The sequence below is a fragment of the Amborella trichopoda genome, chromosome 6 (genome assembly GCF_054954075.1).
Source record: "Amborella trichopoda isolate Santa Cruz 75 chromosome 6, AtrichopodaSantaCruz75HAP2 v2.0, whole genome shotgun sequence".
Classification (NCBI taxonomy): Eukaryota; Viridiplantae; Streptophyta; class Magnoliopsida; order Amborellales; family Amborellaceae; genus Amborella; species Amborella trichopoda.
The window spans coordinates 34459391-34485622 of record NC_142341.1 but is presented as its reverse complement, the minus strand read 5'-3'; the positions used below and the strand labels follow the sequence as shown (position 1 = coordinate 34485622).

Genomic DNA, 26232 nt, shown 5'->3' with positions numbered 1-26232 from the left:
TTCAGCCAAAAAAACAAAAAAACCTTGCCTGTAGGCATGTGGCACTACCGAGAAGGGTTTATAGTGGGTCATCCCTTGTTGAGGTTGGACATATGCTCAGGGATGTATTTGTAGGCTAAGAGAACTGTATGGTCACTTGTGTGCGGTTGTTGGTCTGTGCGAGCCAAAACCTCAACACACTTCCACACGGCATGCACACTTAACAACCACATTACTAGGAAGTAGCCCTATAGAGGGACATGTGTACATTTGTATAGAAAGAGCGAGCCCCCTTTGCACTGTCGTGATAATTGTTGGATTTGCTCTTAAAGGGGAGCTAAAATCCACATTCCAAGATCATAGTTCCACTGTTTATTGACCAATTTCGACAAACCAATCATGAGCCCTGCATTGAAATGATGAGTCATGCATCTTTGCAGGGTTAGATGAAAAAGCAGTAGCTGATTATGGTTCTTGGGGCAAGTGGATGGCCCTTATTATCCCTAATTTTGACCCGTTGGTACCAGTCCACTTCTAAATATTTTATTTTTGACATTAGAAATGTTTTGTGATTTTTACAATTTTTTTTAATTTTAAAAAATTTATATATGCTATAAATTCAGTAAAAAGGGTAATTTTGACATTTTTAGAATAAGAATGGGCATATGTGGGGACCAAAAATCCAGCCCCACATGTGTGTAGCACCCATGAGTGGGATGTGTGGCATTGTGGGGGCCACATAATGCACATAGGGTGGCACGCCCCACTTATATTTATCTTATGTGCCACATTTAATTAAAAGTTTTAGTTAGTTCGAGAATCTTTTAAAATTTCCTTGTGGGGACCACATAATGCAGATAGGGTGGCATGCCCCATTTATATTTATTTTATGAGTTCTAGTTAGGGAATCTTCTAGAATTAAAAAGACTTGATTTCCTATTTAAGTGGGAGTTTTAAAATAAATGATTATCTTTGACTTCCAATAGATTTTGGAAGATCTAGTTAATACTAAAAGTGGTTATAATTCAATTTTAAATAGAAGTTGGACTTGTGTCAAATAATAAGGGGATATGGTTTCTAGTTTCCACCCAAAATCATGATGGCTGATTATTGCGATGGATGGCTCAGATCTAGTCTCTCACTCCACAAATTTCTTAATATCCTAATGGTCAACCTGGGCAAATAAGATAAGGCATACCTAAAAAAATCCTAATCCAAGTGGGAGATAGATTTCTTTCTATTAAAATAATATCTGAACCTCTCAAATTTAATTTAATAACCTCTCAAAAGTCAAAACAAATGAATTAATATTTTCATACATTATTTGGGTAGGACTGCCACGTGATGATGTAAATGTGCAATATTTTTTGCGAGAGACTCCTTTCTCATTTTATTAAATGGGCAAATGTGTTGAGAAACATGTATGGTATAATATGCATATGGATAATATATTATTGCAATTATTATAGATAAACACCTTTCATATTTCAGCATGTCAGACTACAAACCTAAAAAATGATAGACGTCCAATCCAAACCTCAAAGCAAGAAAAGAATATAAATCTCAAATAGTACGCTCCCTCAGGTGTATACTCCTACAATTAAAAATTCCAAGCTCAATTTTTTAGAGAAGACTCAGTTGGCAATTCAAAAGTGCATCTTAAAATTTGAAATTTAAAAAATACTTTTCAATAGGTATTTTTTGGATATGGTCCCACAAAACATTTGCCATTTTCTTTTCGACAACGAAAACTTTGGCCCAATCATTTTTCAGCCTAGTGTGAACATGCTCTGTGTCAATGAATGTTGAACCTCGAATGATTGTGTGCTCCCTCAGTAAATCTACATAGGATCTTAAAAAATTCAAAATTTATTTATTTATTTTTAAAAAGATAGTCATGTGGTGATTCATATTACACCTAAAAAATTTAGATATAGAAAATAATTTTCGGCATGACTAACATGATGGTGGTATAAGACTAATGGGCTAGAAATGCAATCTTTTAAAAAATTTCCGTTGTAAAAAAACTTAAAGGGTTTAAGTGCATGAATATCTCAATACAAAACCATAATACATATATTCCAGCTTATAAACATGGTTTATATACATTTAAATAATAAAATTCAACCCTAATAGGTCCCTTACAAATCCCTTAATCAAAAATACAATTAAACTTAATACAATATTCAAATACTCACAATGCACATCTCTACAACATATTGCATGAATTGCATTCGCAATTCCTCATTATATCAAAATTATATGATAATTCCATCTTCATTATTCATCCTCATCATATATCACAATGTCTCATATACATCATACACTTGATCATAATAATCCAATAAGATTTCAATTCGCATAAACAATAATGCATAGCATTAAAGCTCATACCGCAAGATTAAAGAACAATCTCAATATTCACACAACATACTCAAGTTAACCAATCATGAATCCATTTAATAACTGTAAATACACAAATTAACATGCAAACATACATGGGGAAACCATGGTTCGAACTCCATGTGCTCAGGCCACGAAAAGGCCTTTTGAAGACTTAACTTTGTCCCAATATCTAAGGCATAGGTGATAATAATAACTCAATGAGATCAATCCAATGGGAAGTGAATGATCACTTTTATTTCATATAATGCGGATCAAATCATGAGAGCGATATGTATCAAAATAGCCCTTTAAAGTTTGAGATAGATACTACACAAAATAAGGAAGTTATGGTGAAACTATACCATGTGGTCCATAAGGGACCACACGAACTCTTCAACATTCAAAAAAGAACTCAAGGGACTATTTCATATGCTCAAATATGATAAAATACACCTTGCATCAGTTGTATATTCTCAGTAAAAATTCCAGAAAAATAAGATCAAGAAAATCGAGTTGAAACCACTCAAGATGATGGAGTAAGCAACCTAGTCTACACATACTATGTGTATGGACTACATTATTGCTTGGGACTCTTCAAATATCAAGTTTTCATGACCAAAAATGAAGAAAGATACGGCAAATTAAGAATTACAGCAAGCTTTGATAATGGCAGTGAGGTAGGAATTAAAATATAAGAAGAAAAAATCAATACCTTAATGAAGCAATAGTCTGGGCTTGATCACATAAATGAGGGACTACTCCATGGACGGGCTTCCAATGAAAGCTCAAGGAAGAAGATAGTCTCATGGGTGGCTACATTTTTGCCAGGGGGGCTCTCTCTCTCTCTCTTTGAAGTGAATACACAAATTAGGGTACTAATTGATCTCATAAGTTATTTTTATACTTAGATCATAAAGATGGATTTGATCTTGATCCTTGATGCCTTAAGATCAATGGCACATGAGAGACTTTTATCCAAGCCACTCATCCATATCTTATCATGAAGATCAATGGATAAGCTTTTGACACCTTTCACTCCTTAAAACCTAGGTTTATAGTCCATTTACCTTAAAGCCCTTAGCTCCATGATTTATTTCCCATTAAGTCCAAATTAATGTTTACACTTATACTCATGGTTTTTTAATAATTTGTGAAAATCAATAAAAGATGAGGACATGGACATAAAGGTAATATGAGACATCCACACATGTGAATAAACTATCTTATGACACCACCAATAGGATTTTAACAACACCAAAGTTTTACATGGGTCAAGCCTATAAGGTGGTGCCACGTAAGATATACCCATATGCCACAAAATCATATGTGGATAATAATATAAATCAAATTAATTCTGAATATCCCATGACTTCAGACATGCCAAAAATGATACATGTGAGCAAAAAATAAACATGCGACTTAAATCAAACTTAAGTCATAACAATATATAACACTTTAAATAACAAGATAACATGTTATAACATAATACCAACAAAAGAACTAATGACAAATAGGTCCCTACATGGATATGATGTCAACATGATGTCATCCACGAGTTGGGAGGTGGGAGTGCCACCTGGCATCCCTATGGCCACTTGGGATCCATGTGGCATCCCCATAAGATGTCCTTGTTTGATATTTATATTAAACAAATTTGAAAATCACATTTTTTATTGTTTAAAAAATCTGAAAAATTCTCCAAACTTCTAAAAAATTCTCCAAATGAAATTTCAACATACTACACAATTTCTCATCAATATAAAATCTTTTCTCATCAATTTTGGATTAATTTGGGCCAAAGGTAAATGAGATCTCTAGACGTATAACACTAGTCAGAGTCTTCCATTGGGCTAACCCGAATGACATTCCACCGGTGTCTCAAGCTAACCCAATGGACCTATGCTCACAGTCAATGGCAAAGATACATAATTGGTAACATCAAAGTCACTGAGCCAGAGCTTCCCATCACCGGGGGTTCAATGGATTACTGGTGCACCCGTGTGGGACATGTTCCTACTCAAATACAGGGACCTCTCAAAGCACATGTGCACTAGCTCTTCTAAGTTGGATAATACTATAGAAGAGTGACTTCCCCATATGACTGTGGGTACACATGCCATGAAACGGTCTCGTGTCAGAATACGGGCTCATGTCCCATGAGCCAACCAGTCCAAATAGGGTGGGTGAATACTCTTTTAAATACTCGGGTTTTATTATTCTCAATTGGATTCTCCAAGCCTTGGCTTATCACATCAACTATACGACATTCTAATCAATATAGTCTTGACTGAGAGGTAAGCCTCACACCTCCCCGAGAGTTCACACTCTCAAAATGCATACTCTTAATGCCTCAAATACTCGGGATATATGAATATGCACCCCAGTGCGCCAAGCACCCAAATTCAATCTCTCTCTAACTCCCACTGAGTGTAGGACTCTTGAGTTTAAGGCCTTGAAAGGACACATAGCCAACATAACTCCCATATGAATAAGTGGACATTGTGATCCCACTAAAGAATGTTCTAGAACCTTTCCCAATTTCTCTTTGTTGGAAATATGCCTTTCAAGGCCTAAATTCCAGTAGTCTCTCTTTCAATGGGAGCGATGGAGAGATTGAAATTTGGGTGCCTTGCGAATTGGGCCCAGATTCTTTTACCCCAACTACACATGAAGCATCGAGAGTTCACATGTTGAGAAGGCAATTTCTCAAAGAGGTGTGAGGGTCACCTCCTACTCAGGATTTTATAGGTTAGCCTCATGTTTAGTTGCGATTGGCCAGGGCTTGGAGAATCCACACAAGAAAAATAGAGCCTGACTACTTATTGGGTATTTGCCCTATATGGAATGGTCAAGACTTATGGGACATGAGTCTGTATCCTGACACGAGACCATTCCATAGCATGTGCATTTTCATTTCATACGGGAAGCCACTCTTTCAAATGCATTATCCAAGTGTGGAAGAGCTAGTGCACATGTGCTTTGAGAGGACCCCTGGAATTGAGTTAGATCATGTCCCACAGGGGTACACCTGTAATCCATTGAGAACCGGATGATTGAAAGTTTTGGCTTAGCGGCTTTGATATGGCCAATTATGTGTCTCTGCTTTAGACTATGGAACATAGGTCTATTGGGTCGATTTGAGACTCGGATAAACATCATTCGAGACTAACCCATTGGAATACTTTGATACCTACGGTTATAAGCCTGAGATCTCACTATACCTTTTGTCCAACGTTATAATGATGAGAAAAACTTAATAATTGCTCACAAATATTTTAAATATTTATTGTGAATTTTAGAGAATTTTTCAGAATTTTTATTTGCTCAAATATGAGGTTTTCTAATTGTTTGGCTCAAATTCCACTTTAGTCATGACCTGGAAGTGACACGTGGCGTTCGAGTGGCCATAGGGCTACCACGTGGCACCCCACGTCCCACCCTAGAATCACCGCTCAGCTGAGCGCTGATTCTTAGGTGGGCGGACCACTTTGGCATTTGGTTGTTTTTTTTACAAGGGATTGTGTTATGATGTCTTGTTGTATATTGTTATATATTGTTATATAGTGTTATATTTTAAGGTCCCCCTTTTTATCACATGTTTTAAATAACTCACAAATGGACCATGCATGGCATGTTTGAAGTTTAATTTAATTGTTTAATAATATTGAAGAGAAAATCAATTTTCAAATTTGAGTTGAAAAATATCTTCACACAGGTGTGAAGGGGACATTATCTTTGTAGTGGTTGGTTTGAAATTTTAGATATATAAGGTGATTGTCTTTAATAAAGTAAAATCTCTTCACATGTATGAGCTTTGCCAATTACTTCTTTGCCCATTACCCTTGGTAGTTCTCTACTTTAATATATTATTTAAAAACTAAAGGTGTTTTTGTAAGAGCATATTGGATACATTTGGAATAATAACATGGGTCAAGGAAAAAATGGTAAAGTGACAACTTAGGGTTAGTGTGAGTGATAATGGTGTGAAATCTTATTCCTTCATCCTAATAGTTGGATGTGGATGGGTGGTTAGGTACCTTAGCCTCTCATGTGCCTTTGGATTAGTGCATCAAGGGTGTTGATCGAATCCAAAGTTACACCCATGTTATAAAAGTACATCATAAGATCTCAAACCCTAACTAACTGAACACTTCAACCAATTTGGAAAATCCGTGTCCCCCTTTTTCTAGAGCTTTGTGAGAGAAAATTGAAGAGAGAGAGAGACCTCACATTTTTCACAAAAGCTTTTAGAGTTCCATTGATGAATTTGGTGATCTTGATAGTGAGTCCATGGTGTGCATTCATCAAATGTAAAATCCATTGAACTTTTTCCTCTCATAAGTTCATGTTTTTAGCATTTATAAGTGTTGTAGTTTTAAATTTACAGAAGTTTTATTGATCTTAAAATCCTCATTGGATCATCTTTGTCATCATACTTATTCATAGTGTGGTCCTCATCATTTATAGCCTATATACATAAGAATCCATGATCATGCATAGTATCATTTGATTATTTTGTTTCAAATCCATCAAATACCTTAGTCTCAGTGTGTCACTAAATTTCCAGAAGTTTCTCATCACGTTTTTAGTTATAGGGGTTATAAACTTTTCATACAAGATTTGTTTTGGCGGTCCGAGGGGCTACCGTACGTAATTTGGCCATAACTCTCTTGATTTTGATCCGATTTGATTCAAACATTCTGTTTTGGATGACAATACCAATGTGTTGAGATCTTAAGAATTGATGTTAAGGTGTATAATTGCTTCCCATTTGGATTAAACACTCTCGCCAATCCAAAGGGATAAAAATAAGTCCTTATAGGGCTCGATTGCGGGGCCCCGGCACAAGGGGTTTGACACATGGTTTCCCGATCTTAATTTATCATTCTAATTCCTTGTTTAGTTGGTTTTATTCCCTAGAATTTGTTTGGAGCAGTTGTATGCTGTATTTAAGCTTTGCGACATAATTTCAGTAATTTGTGATATGAGAGTGTAATTCATAAACTAGTCTTACTTTATATGTAATTGCCCCATAAGGGGTTGGTATTTGAGTTTATTTACAATAGTTTTACAAGGATAAAAATCGTTATGATTGTTATTTAAAGGACTGTAACCTACTCATTTGACTTGGTTTTAAGCAGGTGGCTTGGTGAAAGTGTCAATTTTGACTTGTTTCTAAGCTTGGAAATTTTCTCTAGTCTTTGTAGCCACTATCACACTCTTAAACAAAAATTTATCCCTTTTCAAGCAACTCTATGAAATTTCTGCCCTTTTCAAGCAACTCTTGGAACACATGGGATATAAATAAATTCAAAAAAGAAAAATATATACTCATTCTTCCTGAATTAGACAGTAGAAACAAAAAAAAAAATAAAGGGGAGGTAAAAAAAAAATAGCAGGAAGGTTTTTTTGTGGCGGACTAAGTTGTGGCCTTTTCTGCCTGTAGGTCCCTTGTCCCTGTATTTTTGCAATGCTCTCGCCACAAAGCTATTTCTTACCATGGTTGAATTTTTCGCGCCGAGTCTCGCTTCCACTATCCGCAGTCTTGGCCCCCTCAACTTTTCAACCTTGGCTTACTCTACTCAATTGGGAAACCCTTAAAAAGGCCCTCAAACCCATTTCTCTCTCTTTCACCCTCTCTCCAACCAACCCACCGAACCTCCTTTTCTCTAACCCCACCACAACTCCCCATATACTCATATACACCTATTCTCCACCCTCTCTCTCTCTCTTTTGCCTCCTCTTTATTTCTCTCACCTTCTTCTTTACAACATTCTCTGAACTTTATTTCCCTTTGCTACCCTTCTCCTCCTTCCCCCTCTCGTTTCTTAGCTAACCAGAGAATGCTCTTCGCAGCATAATCTCTCTTCTCCCCTCCTCTACTATCTCCCTCTCTCCCTTCTTCTCTTACATGAAATCCGATGATTGCTTACTACAATCGAGGCTACCTCACCCCATCTTATTCCTCCAAGCTCTTCACTCTCTCCTTTATTTTCTCCATAACTTTGTATCCTACTGCTAGCCGTCTTCAAACTGTACCGAGTGATTTATGGTGGATCTTCTCCCTCAATAGTTACCTCTGCAGTGTGATGGTTTATAGGGCCAGTTCTAGATAGTTACGAAACAGAGGTGAAGGGCTATTGTGGGGTAAAGTGTTAGTGGAAGCCTCTCACCAATAGCCGGACCCCCTTTTTTTAGCACCATTATATTTTTGTTTATTCTCTATCTTACACCTTCGCCCTCTTTTCCTCACCAACACAACCTCAACATTCTCCTTCGACATGTTTTGCCATCAAGCTAAGGAAGCATATCACCATGTCGGCCACCTCAACATTCTCCTTCAACATGCTTTTCCATCAAGCTAAGGAAGCATATCACCATGTTGGCTAAGCTGCTTCAATTGCAAGGAAAGGTAGACTTTCATAAAGTTGGCTGCTTAGCTCACACCAACGCAGTCAGAAGCTGAAGGCTTTTTGGATTCTCTACCAGTCATTAGCAATGGCTCTATATTTTGGATAATTCTTGAATGATTATATTTTCTTACATCTTTGCTTTTTCTTTTTAAATTTGTAGCTCTCCCTCTTTCTCCTTCTTCTCCCTTTACTTATGTTTGTCTAAGCACCCAACTTGTGGGAGTGTCATCTTTAGTTTTTCAGCTTAATGTATTCTTTTTATTTAAAACAAAGTCAACCTTTTTCAAAAAAAATATATACTCATTCTCATCACAAATAAATTTTAACTTTTTAAAAAAAATATCTTCATACCTAAAGACAATATAATGGTTTATTAATTTTCTCAAATTTGGTCCCTTTAATTTTTGTCATTTTAAGAATATTTCATTGAATGCTATTAGTTTTTCATATATTACTTAAAATATAATTATCTGAGTTTTGAATAATGTGTGGTTCACAATATAACAATAAACTTGAATTTACAAAACTCCACAAGTATTATTTTGTTTAACAATTGGTCGTTAGTATTATTTTAGAATCATATCTGATTTTTTTCATAATGAATAACAAGTGCCCAAAATTGCATGAAAAATATAATTTTACTCATCAAAATTAAAACAAGCTATTGTTCATGCCGTATTTTTGAAAATAAAATTTTATCGAAAGGGCAATACAAATTAGAAACTATAATTTCTACAATAAAAAACAGTTATCAATTTATAATCTATAAAATTCAAACTCTACATTTCTTTTTTTGATAACATTCTAAAACCAACACTTATGAGTGAGTGTTTTCCCCAATTTCTTTATGAAAGGTTTTGATATCAATCTATTTGTTTTACATATGTCAGAACATAGTTAAGACTAGGACATATCCCACTCAATTAGATGGTATACCTAATGCAAGAGTAAGGTAAGAGTAGGTAGCCTACAAAACTTAAGGTGGTATAAGGGAACTAGAAACATAGGATTAGCAATTATAAAGGAGTCAGAAATTTTAGACAATAGACATCACTATAACCTTTTCCCTAGTATCTATATTCAAACAACACAAAAATTGGATTGTCACTTTTAAATCCTAGGACATTATTTTCGAGGGACATATAGTGTGCGATTTTCCTTTCTAGAAGAACTCTAGATAGGATTCTATTAGACATTAAGCTCATGGTCATGGCGTTATAATGATCTGGCATACAGAAAACGACTCGTAGGAACCATGTGGTAATGAAAATCTCTAGGGAGATTCAAAAGATTGAAGCTGATACTGTATAAATTATAGCTAGAAAGTCTTAGCACAATCATCGTTAACCAAGATTGTAGAAGAAAAAATATTATACAAGTTATATAGTCATAATATTATGTGAATTATATAGTCATAATCACTACCATCTTCATCACCGTACAATAAATGGTTGGAGATGATAGAGAGGAGTGGTTTACATGATATACTCAACTAGTTAATTTTTGCATATTTGCCCTCAATTCATCACCATCCATGGCAGCTGATAACCTCATTATCATGGGGTCATGATGACCATATAAATCATATAAAGCATAAGATAACTCAGAGAAACTGCTTAGTGTTGATGTGTATGTCTACCTCTAATACCATAAGCACATATGAACATGAACTGGCATAAAAATAAAAAATTTATGCTGTAATTTCCCTTCCTATTCTGAATTGCAATTTACAAATCAAACCTCATAAAAACTAAACTCACACAAATACTACTATGCGATTGTATCTCTCTTATTTTACCTTTAAATCATCACCAACAATGCTCGTCTTCCTGCTAGTGTTTAGTAAATCTCTCATTTACTTTGTCCCTTTCAATTATACAATCAATGGCACTATGTGACCTACATGGGTTTTACCTTTTTTCCATCAAAAGAAATCATTGCCACCTTTCTGAATGCTTTGAACCACACAAGGAAGAATTCATGACGATGATAAATATACTTAACATCCTATTTACACCTATTCTTGACTTAACCAACTCAAGAAAAACAAAATATTCAACAAATGCGTTCTTCAATCTCTCATGGTTTACAATAATCAATAACTACTGAATTTGCTTGTAGTGGTAACTGTGACCATTGCTATATGGCTACAAGATGGAGGAAACTGGCCCTAAAGGGTTACTAAAATTTTGAAAAATAGAAACATTGAATCTGAGGAAACACCAACTGTTATAAAGTCCTGACTTTCTCCAAATTCCAAATCTTAAGACCATATTCCGCTCAGAGAAAACAAAGATATATATTATTCTGCAATTTGAAAATTAGTGGAAAGATGAGGAACCACAAGAAACAACATTCCAATAATTTACCCAAAAAATGATATTGCAATATGAATCACATGGATTCCATTGCATTGCACATGACTTAAACAATGAACCTTATGTTGCTGAACAAAACAATTCAATATTAAGACAAACAAACAAATCATATTATTTTTAAGTTTAAGAATCGCCCATATCCACTTGTTACATGGAAATTAACATGACCAGGAAAATGTCCAAGGGATCATTCTAATAAATAGACCTTCTGGTTTAAGATGTTGTCTTCAACAAATTATATACATATTTTTTTTAAGTTTAATAATCACCCATATCCACTTGTTACATGGAAATTAACGTGACCAGGAAAATGTCCAAGGGACCATTATAATAAATAGACCTTCTGGTTAAGATGGAACAGTTAACAATGAATCTGATTGACATTTCAAAAACAATAATGAATCCAATTGTACACATAAACAGCCTACCTCACCTTTCTTGAAGATTTTGGTCAGACACCTTTGAAATATCACCTTTCCTATTTGAAGATCTCCAAAATAAAGGTTCCAAAATAACCCGTAGCTGCAAAAAAAAAATTCCAGTATGTGCATCAACAAATCTATATTACAGAATATTACAGAAGTAGTATATGTGAAGGAAATAATGCATCACATTGTCAAGTCATCTCAAAATAATAATAACAACAACAACAACATGATGACAACAACAACAACTACTACAACAAGGACGAGGAGAAGAAGGAGAAAAGAAGAGAAGGAGGAGAAAACGAGGAAGAAGGAAGAAGATGAGAACAAGAAAAGAGAATGAGAAAGAGAAAGAGTAGAAGGAGAAAGAGAAGGAGTAGAAGGAGAAAGAGAAGGACAGTGATAATGATGATGATGATGATGATGATTATGATTATGATGATGACGCCTCTGATTATGAACAACATCATTTGAAATCCTATGGAACATTCATATCAGTGGCATCAATCATAATCAACAATCATAAATCCATGAAGGTCGCAAAGCTACACGTTCTTAGGTTTTAAGATCGTGGCAACTTAAGAAACATGCGCCCCAAATGCATGAGACTTGGGTAATAGCCTGAATCTTCTCCATCAAAAGGCAGCTTAAAGTCCTCAAGCTAAGAACTATTTTGCTCCTAAAAGAAAGGACAACTCATTGTCAAACTTGCTTCTACAAATAAGCCATGATTTGATAAACATGAGTAACAAAATGGAGAAGAATGAAATTCAAATATTCTTATATAGAATTAAAAATTCTAACAACACGGAAAGGAAGAGAGATGTGAAAAAATTCATGGACTAGGCAAAGAGGCCAAACCATCATCATCACCGTTAAAAGCTTTTTCCCAACTATTTGGGGTAAGCAACGAAGGGTAAGCAAATAAAGGGAGTGAGTGAGAGGGAGATGAAAAGAGTGAAAGGTGGACAATGTGATCAAGCCCAGTATATACAGTTAAATTCTTTCTTTCTTTTGTTCATACCAGCTAGAACACTTATAGGTGTCTAACATTACAATTTTATTAACACAATAAACCCTAATACAATCTAGGATCATCTCTTGCATGCCATAACAATTCTTTATAATCATACAAAAAAGCAATGCATGAAGAATCAAGAAACATGGAGCCATTAGAATTACCGAATACCTTGCCTCAGGTTAACAAGGACTTCGTATACCCTACAATGGGTCACCTCCACCAATAACACACATGATCTTGGTCCTAAACTTGTGTCATAATTTGGAAGCTTAGGCAAAACCGCATGACAGTATCACATGGGATGGAAGAAACACAATCTCAAAGCACAAGCTTAAACAACACCTCAATGGCTTGGGCATGCCACCCCTTATGACTAGGGTGTGGCCCTTCGGGTTTCCACTAGGCTTAGTGTAATCAAAACCCTAAATTAGAATGAGAATAAGAGAGAGCGAGAGAGTGATGCGTACTAAAGATGTATAAATACCAAGTCCAAGTGACACAACAAAAACCTTCTCTTGATTTCAAGACAACTAAATTTTACATCATCAAAAACAATTCCAGCCACTAAACTTGGCCTCTAATATACTTTTAAAACAACAAAAGACTCTAATTGGTCCCTTGCCATAGTCCATGACACAATATACATTAAGAAGATTGATTGAGCACTTCATCATACACATGATCTAAAAATACAGCGATATACAAATACATTGGCCAAGTATACACAACCTTGGAATTTATACATTTTAAATTCAAACTCCTTTCTCCACCAAAAACAAGTAGTGCGCGTGTGGATAGAATTGGAACATGGGAAGCTGATCATAGAGCTCATTTTGCTTGTTTACAGCCTTGGGTCTAACCATATGCCATGGGAGGACTTCCTATGGTATAATCACATAAGCCAATAGCAACATCAAATAGGGAAGCCTTTAAGCATCATATCATCTACACTTTTATAGCACATTTTAACATATAAGAGGGCTTAACAAAATAGATTTAAAACCATGGGAAAAAGTGGGAGAAACATGAGGCACAAATCAGTCTCAATGTGGTAAGAAAATCAATAGCATAAGCATGGAGATTAAAATATAAATCTTCCTTCCAAAATCTCACCAAAATAATCAATTCGATAGTGAATCAATCTACTGATATACACTTGAAACATGGAAGAATTTGCAGAGATCAAATGATCAAAACAAATGGGCAAACCATGGGAGAAATCATGGCTCTTAAAACACAAAATCAGTTAATAGAGTTCATAAATCGAGCTACATAAATTCGGCATAATCTCCTCTTATAAAAACACCAATTTGAACCATCAAAATGAAGATCTAATTGACTGATTTGTTGGTAAAAATCTCAGAGAAATATTAGTAAAAAATGCTCTAAACTCACATAAAAAAAAAACTCATGGAAATTTGATCAATTTGTGCATGGATGATGCATTGAACTATATGGATCAAAGGGCATCAAAGTAAATCATAGAAATCAATTATTTAACATCAAATGGATGAAGGAAGCATGTTGTAATTAAGAATTTAGAACAAGGAGAATTAATTGGAATCGAAGAAAATTGATGAGATATTACTGAATTGATGAAGGCCTTAATAGTAGATCATCCATGGCTTGAATTTGACCTCTGAATCACCATTAATGGAGCCTTCATAGAGTTTCTATAGAGCTTTCTCTCACATCACCTTCATGCACTTTGGAAGAGAGAAAGGGAGAGGAGATAGCCTTAGTGTGCCACAATAGAGGGCTTAGAGTGAGAGAGAGTGGTGTGCCACTATAGTGAGAGAAAGGGTGAACTCAAGTGTAGAGATTTTTTTTTTTTTTTTTTGAGTAAGGTTAACTTTTATATTGCTAAGAGAAGTTGGGATACAGATGTGTGATAGTCCGAGAGAACCCTCTAGACGGGTCTCACGGTACAAAAAATGGTTAGTAGACCCTATACAAAATGTGGGCTTATAAGCCTGCCCAATTACAAAAGATTTGCAGTAGGTTCACCAAAACATTGGGCTTATAGAATAGCCCGATAACAATGAGAAGTTCTACATTGTGTGTATTCCTTGGTCCTGATCAAAAAAGGAGATGGACCGGGTCTTCTTCTTGGGTCCTAGCCCAGTCTTTCGCCAAGAGATCGGTGAACTCGTTGCATGTCCTCCAGCTATGCTTCCATGAGACGTGTGTGTCCCTGCAAATGTAAGCAATTTCATCAAAGATCGAAGCTAGGTAACATGGAGGTGGTGTCGTCCCGGTTGCCCAAGATATAAATATTATGTGTGTCTCCTTCCACCAAAAGGTGTGAGCCCCAGGAATGGTTGAAGCTTTTGAGACCAAACAGCAAGGCCATGGCTTCGGTGTAATGAGAATCTCTGTGAACTAGATGTTCAAAATACGTGAAGAGGATATTGCGATGGTGGTCTCTAAAGACACCTCCAGCTCCTATAGGGCCGGGGTTCCCCAGGGAACATCCATTGAAATTGAGCTTGATGGTGCCCTCCGGAGGTGGCAGCCAATTGTGAAGAGGATATTGCGATGAATAGGTGAAGAGGATATTGCGATGAATAGGTGAAGAGGATATTGCGATGGTGGTCTCTAAAGACACCTCCGGCTCAAGTGTAGAGATTTAAAGAGGTATTTATAATGTTGAGTGTAGAGATGCTTTAGATGTGCTTTAATCTTGACCATCGAAGTCCAACATCCATGGCAACAAAGAGAGGCTTGATTCTAGCCCACCATCCACCATCATGTATTTTGATGTGTGGTATGGATTTAACACCCTTATCCTCCATTTTGATAACCATAATTCACTCCAATTTCCCTTGTATTAAAATACATATGCTCATTACATTTAATTTCACTGAAAATCAAGTTAGAGGGCATACCCTTGAGATAATTTATCAAAATTCCAGCAAAAATTAAAATTTCAAAACTTCCCTCCATTTTATGAGAGCATGTAGGGCCAATCAAATCATGCCACATAAACTAGGAGGTTAAATGCACAATTACTATATACCCTTAGGGTTTAGCTTTTAATTACAAACACTATACCCCTTTTATAAGAGCTCACACAACATTGAACTTATGCCAAAATTAATTTTCAAAATTTCCAAAATTGCACAAAATCCAATATTATAAAAAATACCCCAACATAACAAATTACACAATGACCTACAAGGGCACCAAGAGGAATGACATCACCTCCACGTCTTCTCCATGTGGGGCAGATGTGGAGGCCCCCATGGCCCCACGTGGACACCCATTGGCCATTTGCGTGTCTCGTGTGGATCCCAGGGGATCTGTCCTTAATCATCTTTTTGCAAAATCAATTCTAGAAAACACTTTTTCTTGCTCAGAAAAATCAAGAAAATTTCTCAAAAATCACTAAAAATCATTTTAACCAGTTTCCATAAAAATAAACCACTTTCACAATATTTAAAAAATATTTCGAAAGGAAATTACAATTCTATAGAGTTGAATTAGGAATCATTGCACTCTACTTGGTTAGACCGAGAATCAAAAGCCACCTTCTTAGTATGACCCAACAAACTCATAATCCACAGTGTATAATCAGAAGCTCATGATATTAGCCTATTAAAGTCAAATCAATGAGTGACCCTAAATCCTCAAGTACTAGTAGATCTTAGGTGCATCCCATAAAGGACATGCACAAACAAGGTGCGGGAGTTCCTCTCTTAGCATATGTGCATCCCTCTTCTAAGTGGATTCCTGAAAGAGTCAGCTTCCCATGATATGCGACTGTTTATGCACATGCTATGAGAAGATTCTAAGAGTTAAGGATTTAGGCCAAGGTCCTCTGTTAGCCCTAACCTTCCCATACGGAGCTAATCATCGAGCTCACATCATCATACACAAACTCACATTGCCCTAGCCCAATCATCCAGTCATAAGGCCCAATCGAGCTCCATAATAATAACAATAACCGACCCTGACTAGAGGCAACCCTGAAACCTCTCGATCCCTCTCATATATACACCAATCCTCCTCATGACTGTCCTAAGGTTTCCATGACTCTTGGTCCCAGTGCACCAAGATCCTAGAATCATTTTACTCCCACTATGATCAAGTTACAAGGCCTTGAAAGCCCATAACTTCAACATGTACCTGCCTCAGAGGGAGAGAGAGGCCAACCTTTGTTCATAAGTGTAAAGAATACACCCCTATAAAAGTATTTATAAAGAAGAGGCCAAAGTTTTTTGAGTCTACGGTTTTGCAATCATTATGAGACTTAATCTTGACGATAGATCTTGAAGACCTGTGAGGTGAAGAGATCTTAACACTTCATTCCTTAGATCAACCATCACGATTAAAGGAATGAGCTAGGACCATTATCCCTCATTTTCCATAACTCTATTCACATCAAATATTTGTGTAGAAAAAGTACTAGATACTTATTTAATTTTCATCAATCTCTACACTTTCCTCTTTTAAAACAATCAACCTTATTTCATAACACTTTCTAATTATTTCAAAACCATCTAGAAAGATTGCTTGACAAGCCACACAATGAGGAAAGAATAAGGTGGGGCGTCCCACCAAGCGTGGGCCAATGAGGGCCCCATGCCCCCACCAAGTGGGCTCCTATGTGGTGGGCTCAAAGCTCTAATGGCCCCCCACACCCTCAAATTAATTTTAGATTAATAAAACAAATTTTAGGAAATTACTAAATATTTTTCTCTAAAACAACTAAATCTAGAAAATTGATTTTAGCTTTTTTAAAAACCTCTTTCACTAAAATAAAATATCCATAGAATTCCAAAATTTCATTTTAATTATCTAAAATATAAATACAACATAATTAAACATACTAAAATGAATTGGATACAAATTAGATCCATAAAGTTAGGAATATCAAAAATATACTAAGGACTCCATCCCTTTTAAAAACTGCATCACCTTATCATCTTCTCAAACTAATCCACCAGTTCCCATGACCTACAGTCCATCATAGGGTCATGCTTGGACTATCAAAGTCAGCTAATAAATGAAGGAGACACGATCCTAGCCCATGGATTATGGGTTCCTCCTTGAGGACAAGTCCAAAGCCATTTTTAGCACAATACCTCATGGTCCTTCCAACATAGTCAAGTGTCGTAGGGAGACATCTCTTTGGCACATGTTGACAATACACCCTCACTCTAAGGGTCACTTCCCAAACAGCTATCTAATGTACATGTCATACGATGCTAATGATGAGGATTTGGCCACTGTCCTCTCCAACCAACCACCTCACACAGGGGGCACACCCATTCACCTGGCCACAACCCTGAGCATAACTCTGACTTCATCAAGGGTTAAACCACAACGAAACCCCTATTGGTTGTGTACAAATACCAAGGGCTACGAGTTTTAGACATACTAAACCCTAACCTGTCAAAACTCAAGTGAGTCACGGCATTACCAATGCCACATTGTCCATCCAAACCATGCCTGTCCATCCGGACCATGCTTCCACTGGAAGTATTACATTAATATAGTCATAGTTTTACATGCTCTCATAAGGCCTTTAAATGGCCACATAAACCCAACATAGAGTACATCTTATAGAGAGTGAGAGAGAGTGAGAGAGCGAGAGAGAGACACACATTGAGAGGGTGATGAAAAGAGTAAATCTTATATGTTTGTGTAGGTTTGTCAGTCTGTAGAGAGAGAGAGAGAATAGACTTGTGGCGTGCTCTTCCTAGCTAGGATTTGTGCTAGGCAAACACCAAGTTCTTATTCCTTAAAACTTGGAATCATCACGATACAAAAATTCTGCTTGACAGAAGCAACCAAAGAGTACAGTTCATAGATGTATTGGAGCTATCCCAATGACAAAAATAGAAGACAATCGGATGCGAACATACATGTATGGCACCAAGAATATCATCAGGTGGCTGACATTCAAAGTGGTGTCTTTTACAATACATACTGTTAAGATTGGAGATAAGAGAGAGAAAGAGTAATATTTAATAATAAGATAAAGTAAATACATATGTTTTTCGCACCCGACAAATCATAGGGCAATGTGCCTTACATATACACATATTCTTATGAGGGTTACACTATGGGTAGGTCAACATGCAAAAGAATTACAACCATTACAGCAGGAGTTACAATAGCTGTTACAGTACGTTCTAATGGGCATGCAGTCCGGTATTCATAGGAGTTGCAGGTTTTAATAGGCATGAGCCCATAATTCCATAATAGCCACTTCATGAGGCCCATTATGTATAGGAGTTTTTCTTTTTTTTAGTAAAGTTCACTGCCCATTATGTATAGGAGTTACAGCTATTACATATATTTTAATTGCATGAGCCCATAATAGTTGCATAAGCCTACAACAATTGCTACACTACCCCTCAAGTTGGAGCATATATATCATAGATGCCCAGCTTGCCCAAATATCCTTCAGTCGAAACCTATTATAGGCCTTGGTAAGTATGTCAGCCAATTGATTCTCGGAGCAAACAAACGGAGTACATATTATCTTTGAAGCAACCTTTTCTCTGACAAAGTGGCAGTCGACCTCGATATACTTGGTTCTTTCATGAGATACTGGATTCAAGGCAATATAAATTGACACTTGATTATCACAATGAGAGTAACAGGAGTTGATACATTAACACCCATCTCCTGAAGAAGAGAACATAACCAAATTATTTTACATGTAGCACTTTCCATTGCTCGATAATCGGCTTCTGCTGAAGATCGAGCTACAACACTTTGCTTCTTACTCTTCCAAGCGACTAAATTACCACCCAGTATCATAAAGTAGCCACAAGAAGATCGTCGATCAACAGAACACTCAGCCCAATCCACATCGCAGAATCCTTGTACACCAAGATGACCACGACTGATATAAAGTAGCCCTCCCTGGAGTAGATTTTAAATATCATAAAATGAGATAAATAGCTTCCAAGTGATGCGAGCATGGTGAGTACATAAACTGACTTGCCACGTTTATAACATATGCATTGTATGCCCATGTAACAATCAGATAAATAAGTCTACCCACTAACCTCTAATATACACCAGGGTTACTCATAGGCTCTGACAGTCGATGCTACATTTATGATCAACTCTAGGAGATTATGTTGGTCTGCCTCCATGCATTTCTATGTCAGTGAGGACAACACGATTATATTTCCTTTGAGACAAAAAATTTCCTTGTTTGGACTTATCCACCTTTATTCCAAGGAAGTATTTCAATGGACCAAGATCCTTGAAGTAAAAAACACACTCGAGAACTCTTTCACGTTTTTAATTCCATGATCATTATCTCTTATGAGCACAAATATCATCCACATACACTATCAATATTGTGGTAGAACAATACTCTTCAAAATGATCAGAAACACTCCTTTGAAAATCAAATTGACATATTGCTATACTGAACTTCTTGAACCAAGCTCAAAGTTACCATTTCGATCTATATGTAGCTTTCCTCAACTTGCACACCTTCCCTTTCTGCCCCTGAGGATAAAACCCATACGGTAATTTCATATACACTTTCTCTTATAAATCTCCATGGAGAAAAGCATTCTTCACATCTAGTTGGAGGAATGACCATTTGCTATTTGCTGCAATAGATAAAAGTAGCAAAAGTGTCCTTATAATCAGCCCGTTTTAACTGTGCAAAACCCTTAGCCCCTTGACAAGCTTTGCATCTCTCAATTGAACCATCTCAGGGTATAAAACCACATGCATCCTACTACAGGTTGCCTTTTTGGCCGATCAGTTACATCTCAAGCTCACTGCTTCTCAAAGGCAATCATTTCCTCAAGCATGGCTGCTTTCCACTGTAGATGAGCCAATACATCTGCAACTTTGGTGGGAATTAAAACAGACGAAATAAAGCAAATGTAAGCATGAAAAGAAGGTAAAAATGAAGCATAAGAAAAAAACTTACTGATCGGATGAGAAGTACAATTCTGTTTTCCTTTTCTTTTGGCAATAGGTAACTAATTCCAAAAGATATAGGGTAGGAGGATAAGAAGTACGTGACGAGCCAATGAGTTGGAGTTGAACGTTTACATTAGTCTTTCCCTTATTCTTTTTCCAGGTGTGCACTTTCCGTTGTTTCTCAATAGATTTCACCAGTACCTTGGTTAGATTATTGGAACTATCTGTGATACAGGATTGTCGAATGGCGTAGTGGATATCGAATCTCTTTGAGAAGAAAAATAGGGTATATTATCAAAGAAGGTAGCATCCTTTGAAACATATGTTTTTTACTTTCCGGATAGTAACACTTTTATCCTTTATGAGAGTTTGAGTATCCTAAGAACATGCATCTGGTAGACTGAGGTCCTAATTTGTTCCAAGCCGGCCGCAGTGTATGAACAGAGCAGACAACCAAAAAATTTTGGTGGAGGAGAAACAAAGGAAGTTTATGGTGGAGAAGTTCAAAATGAAAAGAACCATCAAGAACATTCAAAAGGACAAGTCTCACATTGTAACTAAGGAACATTCAAAGAAACAAACTTATCTGTAAACAACAACTTCAAAGATTTCAGAGACATTGTGGCCTAAGCAGGGGTGCCACAAGATGACTTGCTCATGACTACGAAACTCGATGCAAAGAGCAATAAAAGTGCATCCTGTGTTGAACAGGTACAACCTATTGTCATCACAACCACCACCAATTGTCTTCCTCATGTTTAGGTTCTGAAAAAGACAATGAGAGGGGTAAAATGTGACACTGCAATTTAGTTGTTTTGTCAAGTTACTAACAGAAAGAAGATTCGAAGGAAAAGAAGGCATATGTATTACAGAGGGTAAGGAAAAGGGTGATGAAAGTTTATATGTACCATTCCCAGAGGCACCAATCATTGATCCATCCGCAAGTTTAACTTCACTAGAAGCAAGAAAATGACCAAACACTGACTTTCTTTCCTGTCATATGGTCAATAGTCCTTGAATCAATTATCTAGGATGTAGAAGAGGTGGAGTTGGAAGAATGATTTGCAATTTCATATGTACCAAACGGCTTCACCAGCGTTTTAAAGCTGAGTGAAGCTTTACGAGCAGTCAATTGGTGTTGTAAATCTTTGATGGCCTAATCTCTTAGACTCGATAGATTCGATTGTGTGGTTAAGGTTTCTTGCCCCTCACTTGATACAATATGGACACTTATTGTTCGGTTTTGTGGCCCCTAAAGGCCTAGAGAGCTTGTAAATATCATATTTTATAGTTGAATATGCACTTCAGTAGGAATGTGTGTGTTAACTGACTAAGGGTTGGGCAGTTATGGCCTTGACCATGTCCAAAACCCTTACCCCTAGGCATGCAGCACTACTGAGAAGGGTGGTTGTGAGTCATTCCTTGTTGAAGTCGAAGAGGTGCTCAGGGATGATGTTTGTAGGCCAAGAGAACTATGTGGCCTCCTTTGTGCGGTTGCAGGCCCATGAGAGCAAGGGTCAAATCCTCAACAAACTTCGGCACAACAGGTACACATGACGGTCGTATTATTGAGAAGCATCCCTATAAAAGGACATGTGTACATGTACATAAAGAACCCCTTTTCATTGTGGTGACAAGTGCTAGACTTGCTCTTAAAGGGGAAATGAAATCTACATCATAGGATCATGATCCCACTATTTAATGTCTAACTTTAACAAGCCAATCATGAGCCCCTGAAATGAGACTGTGGGTAATGGATTTTTATTGGGTTAGGTAAGAAAATAGTAGTCGATCATGGTTTATGCACCGCGTGGGGTGTCCAGATTGTTGCTATTTTTTAGCCCCTGAAATGAGACTCCTAGTATATTTTATTTTGGTATTAAAAATATTTTTATGATTTTTAAATATTTTTTCAAAATTTTAAAATATTATTTCTGCTGTAATTTTCATTAAAAAGGTATTTCTGATATGTTAATAACTTGATAAGGCACATGTGGGGACCAAGGATCCAACGCCCACGTGTGTGCCACCCATGTTGGGGCCCACATGACCTCCTAAGGTGGCACGTCACTTTTCAGACAAAGGGGAGACACGCCACTTTTTATGCTAAAAGGGGGCACACCCCACATTCTTGTTTCAAATTTTATTTTAAATAGGAAATCTTTTGATTTTAAATAAGATTTGGTCTCCTTTTCTAGTGAGAGTTTTGAAATATAGATCATCCCTGATTATAGGAGATCTAGATAATATTTAAGTTTGTATTTCAAATTTAAATAGGAGTTGGACTTGGTCAAAATCTAAAAGGATAAGGTTCCTATTTTTAATAAATAAATAGAAAATATTTTGATTTTAAATAAGATTTGGTTTCCTATTCTAGTGAGAATTTTAAAATATAGATCATCCTTGAATATGGGAGATCTAAATAATGATTAAGTATGATTGCATTTCAAATTTAAATAGGAGTGGAACTTGGACCAAAATCTAAGGGAATAAGGTTCCTATTTTTCCATCCAAAATCATGATAGCTGATTTGTGGGAAGGATAGCTCTAATTAAATATCTCTCACCCTACAAATTTCTTAAATTATCCTAAAAGGTCTAGGTAGAAATTAGATAAGGCATACTTAAGGAATTTCTATTTAAATTGGGAGATAGATTTTCTTTTATTTAAAGACCTAGTTCGAATTTATTTGAAACACAAAACACGATCTTTGTCTCTCTCTCAAGCACCAAGTTCTCTCCCTCACGTCATATTTTTATTCACTCTTTGAATTTAAAAACACGTGCCTCCCCCCTCTTTACCCCCATAGGGAGGCAAGCCACCCTCTCTCCTCTATATTTGTGTTACGCCACCCAAAAGAAAATTAGAGGTAGGGCTATAATGAAACCCTAGATTAAGAGTTTGCTGATTTTGCTCGGACTGTTTTTAATGTCATCAACTTTGGGATTAATAGGTTGATAGAGGCCCAATCCTTCCCGTTGTTGCCTTGGTATCCCAAAGTACTCTTCTACAATTATTTCTCCTCGCTGCAAATTCACTATTTTACGATGCAATTGGCAAATCCTTGCCATATCATATTGTTGTGAGTATGCCTTGGCTACTGCCTCCCATATAACCTTTGCAGACTTAAGAAACAAACAGCGCTGCATGGAATGAAGGAGTCATGTCATTATTGCCAAGTTCTCACTTTCGCATTCATCATGGGATGGATCATTTGTGGGAAGCTCTCTCACATTTCCTGTGATATAACCCATCCTCCAGTTTCCTAGGAACATTTTGGCCGAATAGGACCCTTCTAAGAAGTTTTTCCCATCTAGCTTAACTGTAGTAATCATTAATCCTGGGTGGTCATATTGACTGCTTCCAATGGAACTATTGTGTTTAATTTCTGAGATTTTCCTTCTTTCTCGAACTAGAAACCTTAAGGCCCTTTTTTTGTTTTTTTTTCAAGGTACTAATTCCTTAGTTCAAATGTGAGGTTTTTGGAAATATGAGATTGCTGGAAATATGAGGTTGTTTGAAATACGATTTGCCGGAAATATGAGGTTGCTAAAAAAAAAGGAGATTGGCATTACTGTGAGGTTGCTGAAACTGTGAGATTGCTGGAAATATGAGGTTGCTGGCAATATGATGCTGGAAATGTGAGTTTGCAAGAAATATGAGGTTGCTGGGAATGTAATGTTGCTGAAAAAGAAAGGAGTTTGGGATGAAAACTTACCTATTGGTAAAAGAAAATGAGATGATTTCCTAGAATTACATAGATTTTAATGGGCAAGAGCCCATAACAGTTGCATGAGCCCACAATAGTTGCTACACATACAATTCATATATTAATCTTTAAATACACCTGACCAACCTTGGAATGTGGAGAAAGGAGCTTGCTCCCAAACAGCGCAAGAGGATTTGATGGAATCTGTTGTACAAGCAAAGGAAGACATGAAAATTGTATGTAAGACACAAATTATTTCCCATGCTTTCCAACAATGCATTAACAATTTGCTCACAAGCTAATCATCAAGGACAACATGGAAAACTAAATTAGAACAAAAAAGAATGACACCAAATCAGAACCAAATACCAGTCAATATAAAACTTACCAATACAGGTGTTCCATTTCTTGCAATGAACCTTTTGTTCTGTGAAATGGGCTGTACATGACAATTGGGTTAGATTACCAGAAAATTGTTAGAGGATACTAAAACCCATAACAATAAAATAGAAAGCAGACCGCAAGCATAGATAAGGAATTTATTCAAAAATCCCCAAGAAAAAAGTTCAAAAAAAATATACACAATGATATTCCTTAAATTTCTCACACCCCTGTTGGCAAAATGAAAGATAGAATGTTTAGCGATTAAATACAAAATTAGATATAAAGGACAATAAGAATAAGAAAATTTTATGAATAATTAGTACTTCAAAATGAAACCTCAATGTATTGTAAATTGCCAGGTTAGTCATACGGAAAAAAAATAGGAAAAAAAATCCATAACCAAACCGTTCAAAATGCAAAACGAGGCCTAACAACAAGAAGGTAGACAGCAAGTACATGGCCCCAGCTAAATGCCAAGCAGTGCAAATGACATCAATCCTTGCTGCCAAGATAATTGAGAGCAACTGAGAGCCTCTTCCCCCTGATATTGTTATAGCTTACAAATTCCATAATTCCATACAGGATACAACTTCCAAGGGGTTTTGTATCTCAGACACAAATCAGTTAAAATTTTCGTTGTCCATCAAAGCAGCCTCATGACACATGGCTGTCATTTATCAGGAACTCTGCAGTTATATGTCCTTGACAGCAAAAGTGTTTTTTCTTTCTTTTCCTTTTTTCTTTTTCTTTCTTTTTTCTCCTTTTTCAGAGAAAGGGACAGCACTGCAGTTATTATGCCTTATTAAATTGTAACTTTGCATACAGTGTCCTCCGCACCCTATGGATCCAACATCCCAAACTTTGCTATTAAAAGAGTTCAATACAAATCCTTATCATGCATATTGTTGCATCCAGTCTTCATCACTTTTGGAATATCAATCTTTAAGGAACTACTTGATCATTGAAACTCTAAATGTGTATCTAAATTCAATACCTATGTTATGTTGCACTACAATAGTAACAATTTCCTTTTTACATAATTGAGGGACAAATCTTAAGTAGAAAAGGAAAATGTTCAAAGAAACATAAACACAACCTAATATAACATAAACAGAACGTAATATGACTCCATAGACAGACCCACCACAAGCATAGTCATAGATATTACCTGTATGATACCTGAGTTGTCCACTAATGTCTAACAGGCCTAAATTTATTTAAGATGCCAGTGGTGGTGATTCATAAAATAGATCGAATGAAGTGAAAGTTCCATATAAGCGGTCCAGCAAGCCAGCACAAATTTTGTTTGCTCAAATGGGACTCATGTGAAAGAAAAGCTATGGCAGGTCTGGGGATAACCTGGAGTTGAATAGAAGGGGTGAATTTACAGTCAAGTCAATCTATGATAAGTTGAAAGAAACTAATCTACATCCCAAAGCACCCCAAAGAATGGAGCCTTAAGGCATCGTCTAGAATGCAAGCTCTCAGGAAGTTGTCCATCTAGGGTAAGTCCTTACCATTCACCACTTGCAGCACCGAGGCTTGCAAATACCTAACAGATGCAACACGTGCAGGGAAAGCGAAAAAACTATCAGCCATCTCCTCTAGCATTGCAGCATAGCAAGAGATA

At 36.5% G+C, this 26232-nt stretch overlaps 1 protein-coding gene across 21 annotated transcripts in view; it reads right to left on the bottom strand.

The window, feature by feature from the left end:
* Positions 1-26232, bottom strand: part of HEMG2 (Flavin containing amine oxidoreductase family) — a 139148-nt gene that overhangs the window by 57648 nt on the left and 55268 nt on the right. For 12 of the 21 annotated variants that reach the window (XM_088869788.1, XM_088869799.1, XM_088869800.1 and 9 more), the window contains 3 exons: positions 24607-24657; positions 24366-24422; positions 11589-11677 (listed from right to left, as the gene is read on the bottom strand). In XM_088869788.1, coding sequence (XP_088725914.1) covers positions 11589-11677; positions 24366-24422; positions 24607-24657 — 197 coding nt within the window. Of the gene's footprint in view, positions 1-11583; positions 11678-24365; positions 24423-24606; positions 24658-26232 lie in introns of all 21 variants that reach the window. The other 9 variants (XM_088869803.1, XM_088869806.1, XM_088869811.1 and 6 more) reach the window with 1 other exon arrangement.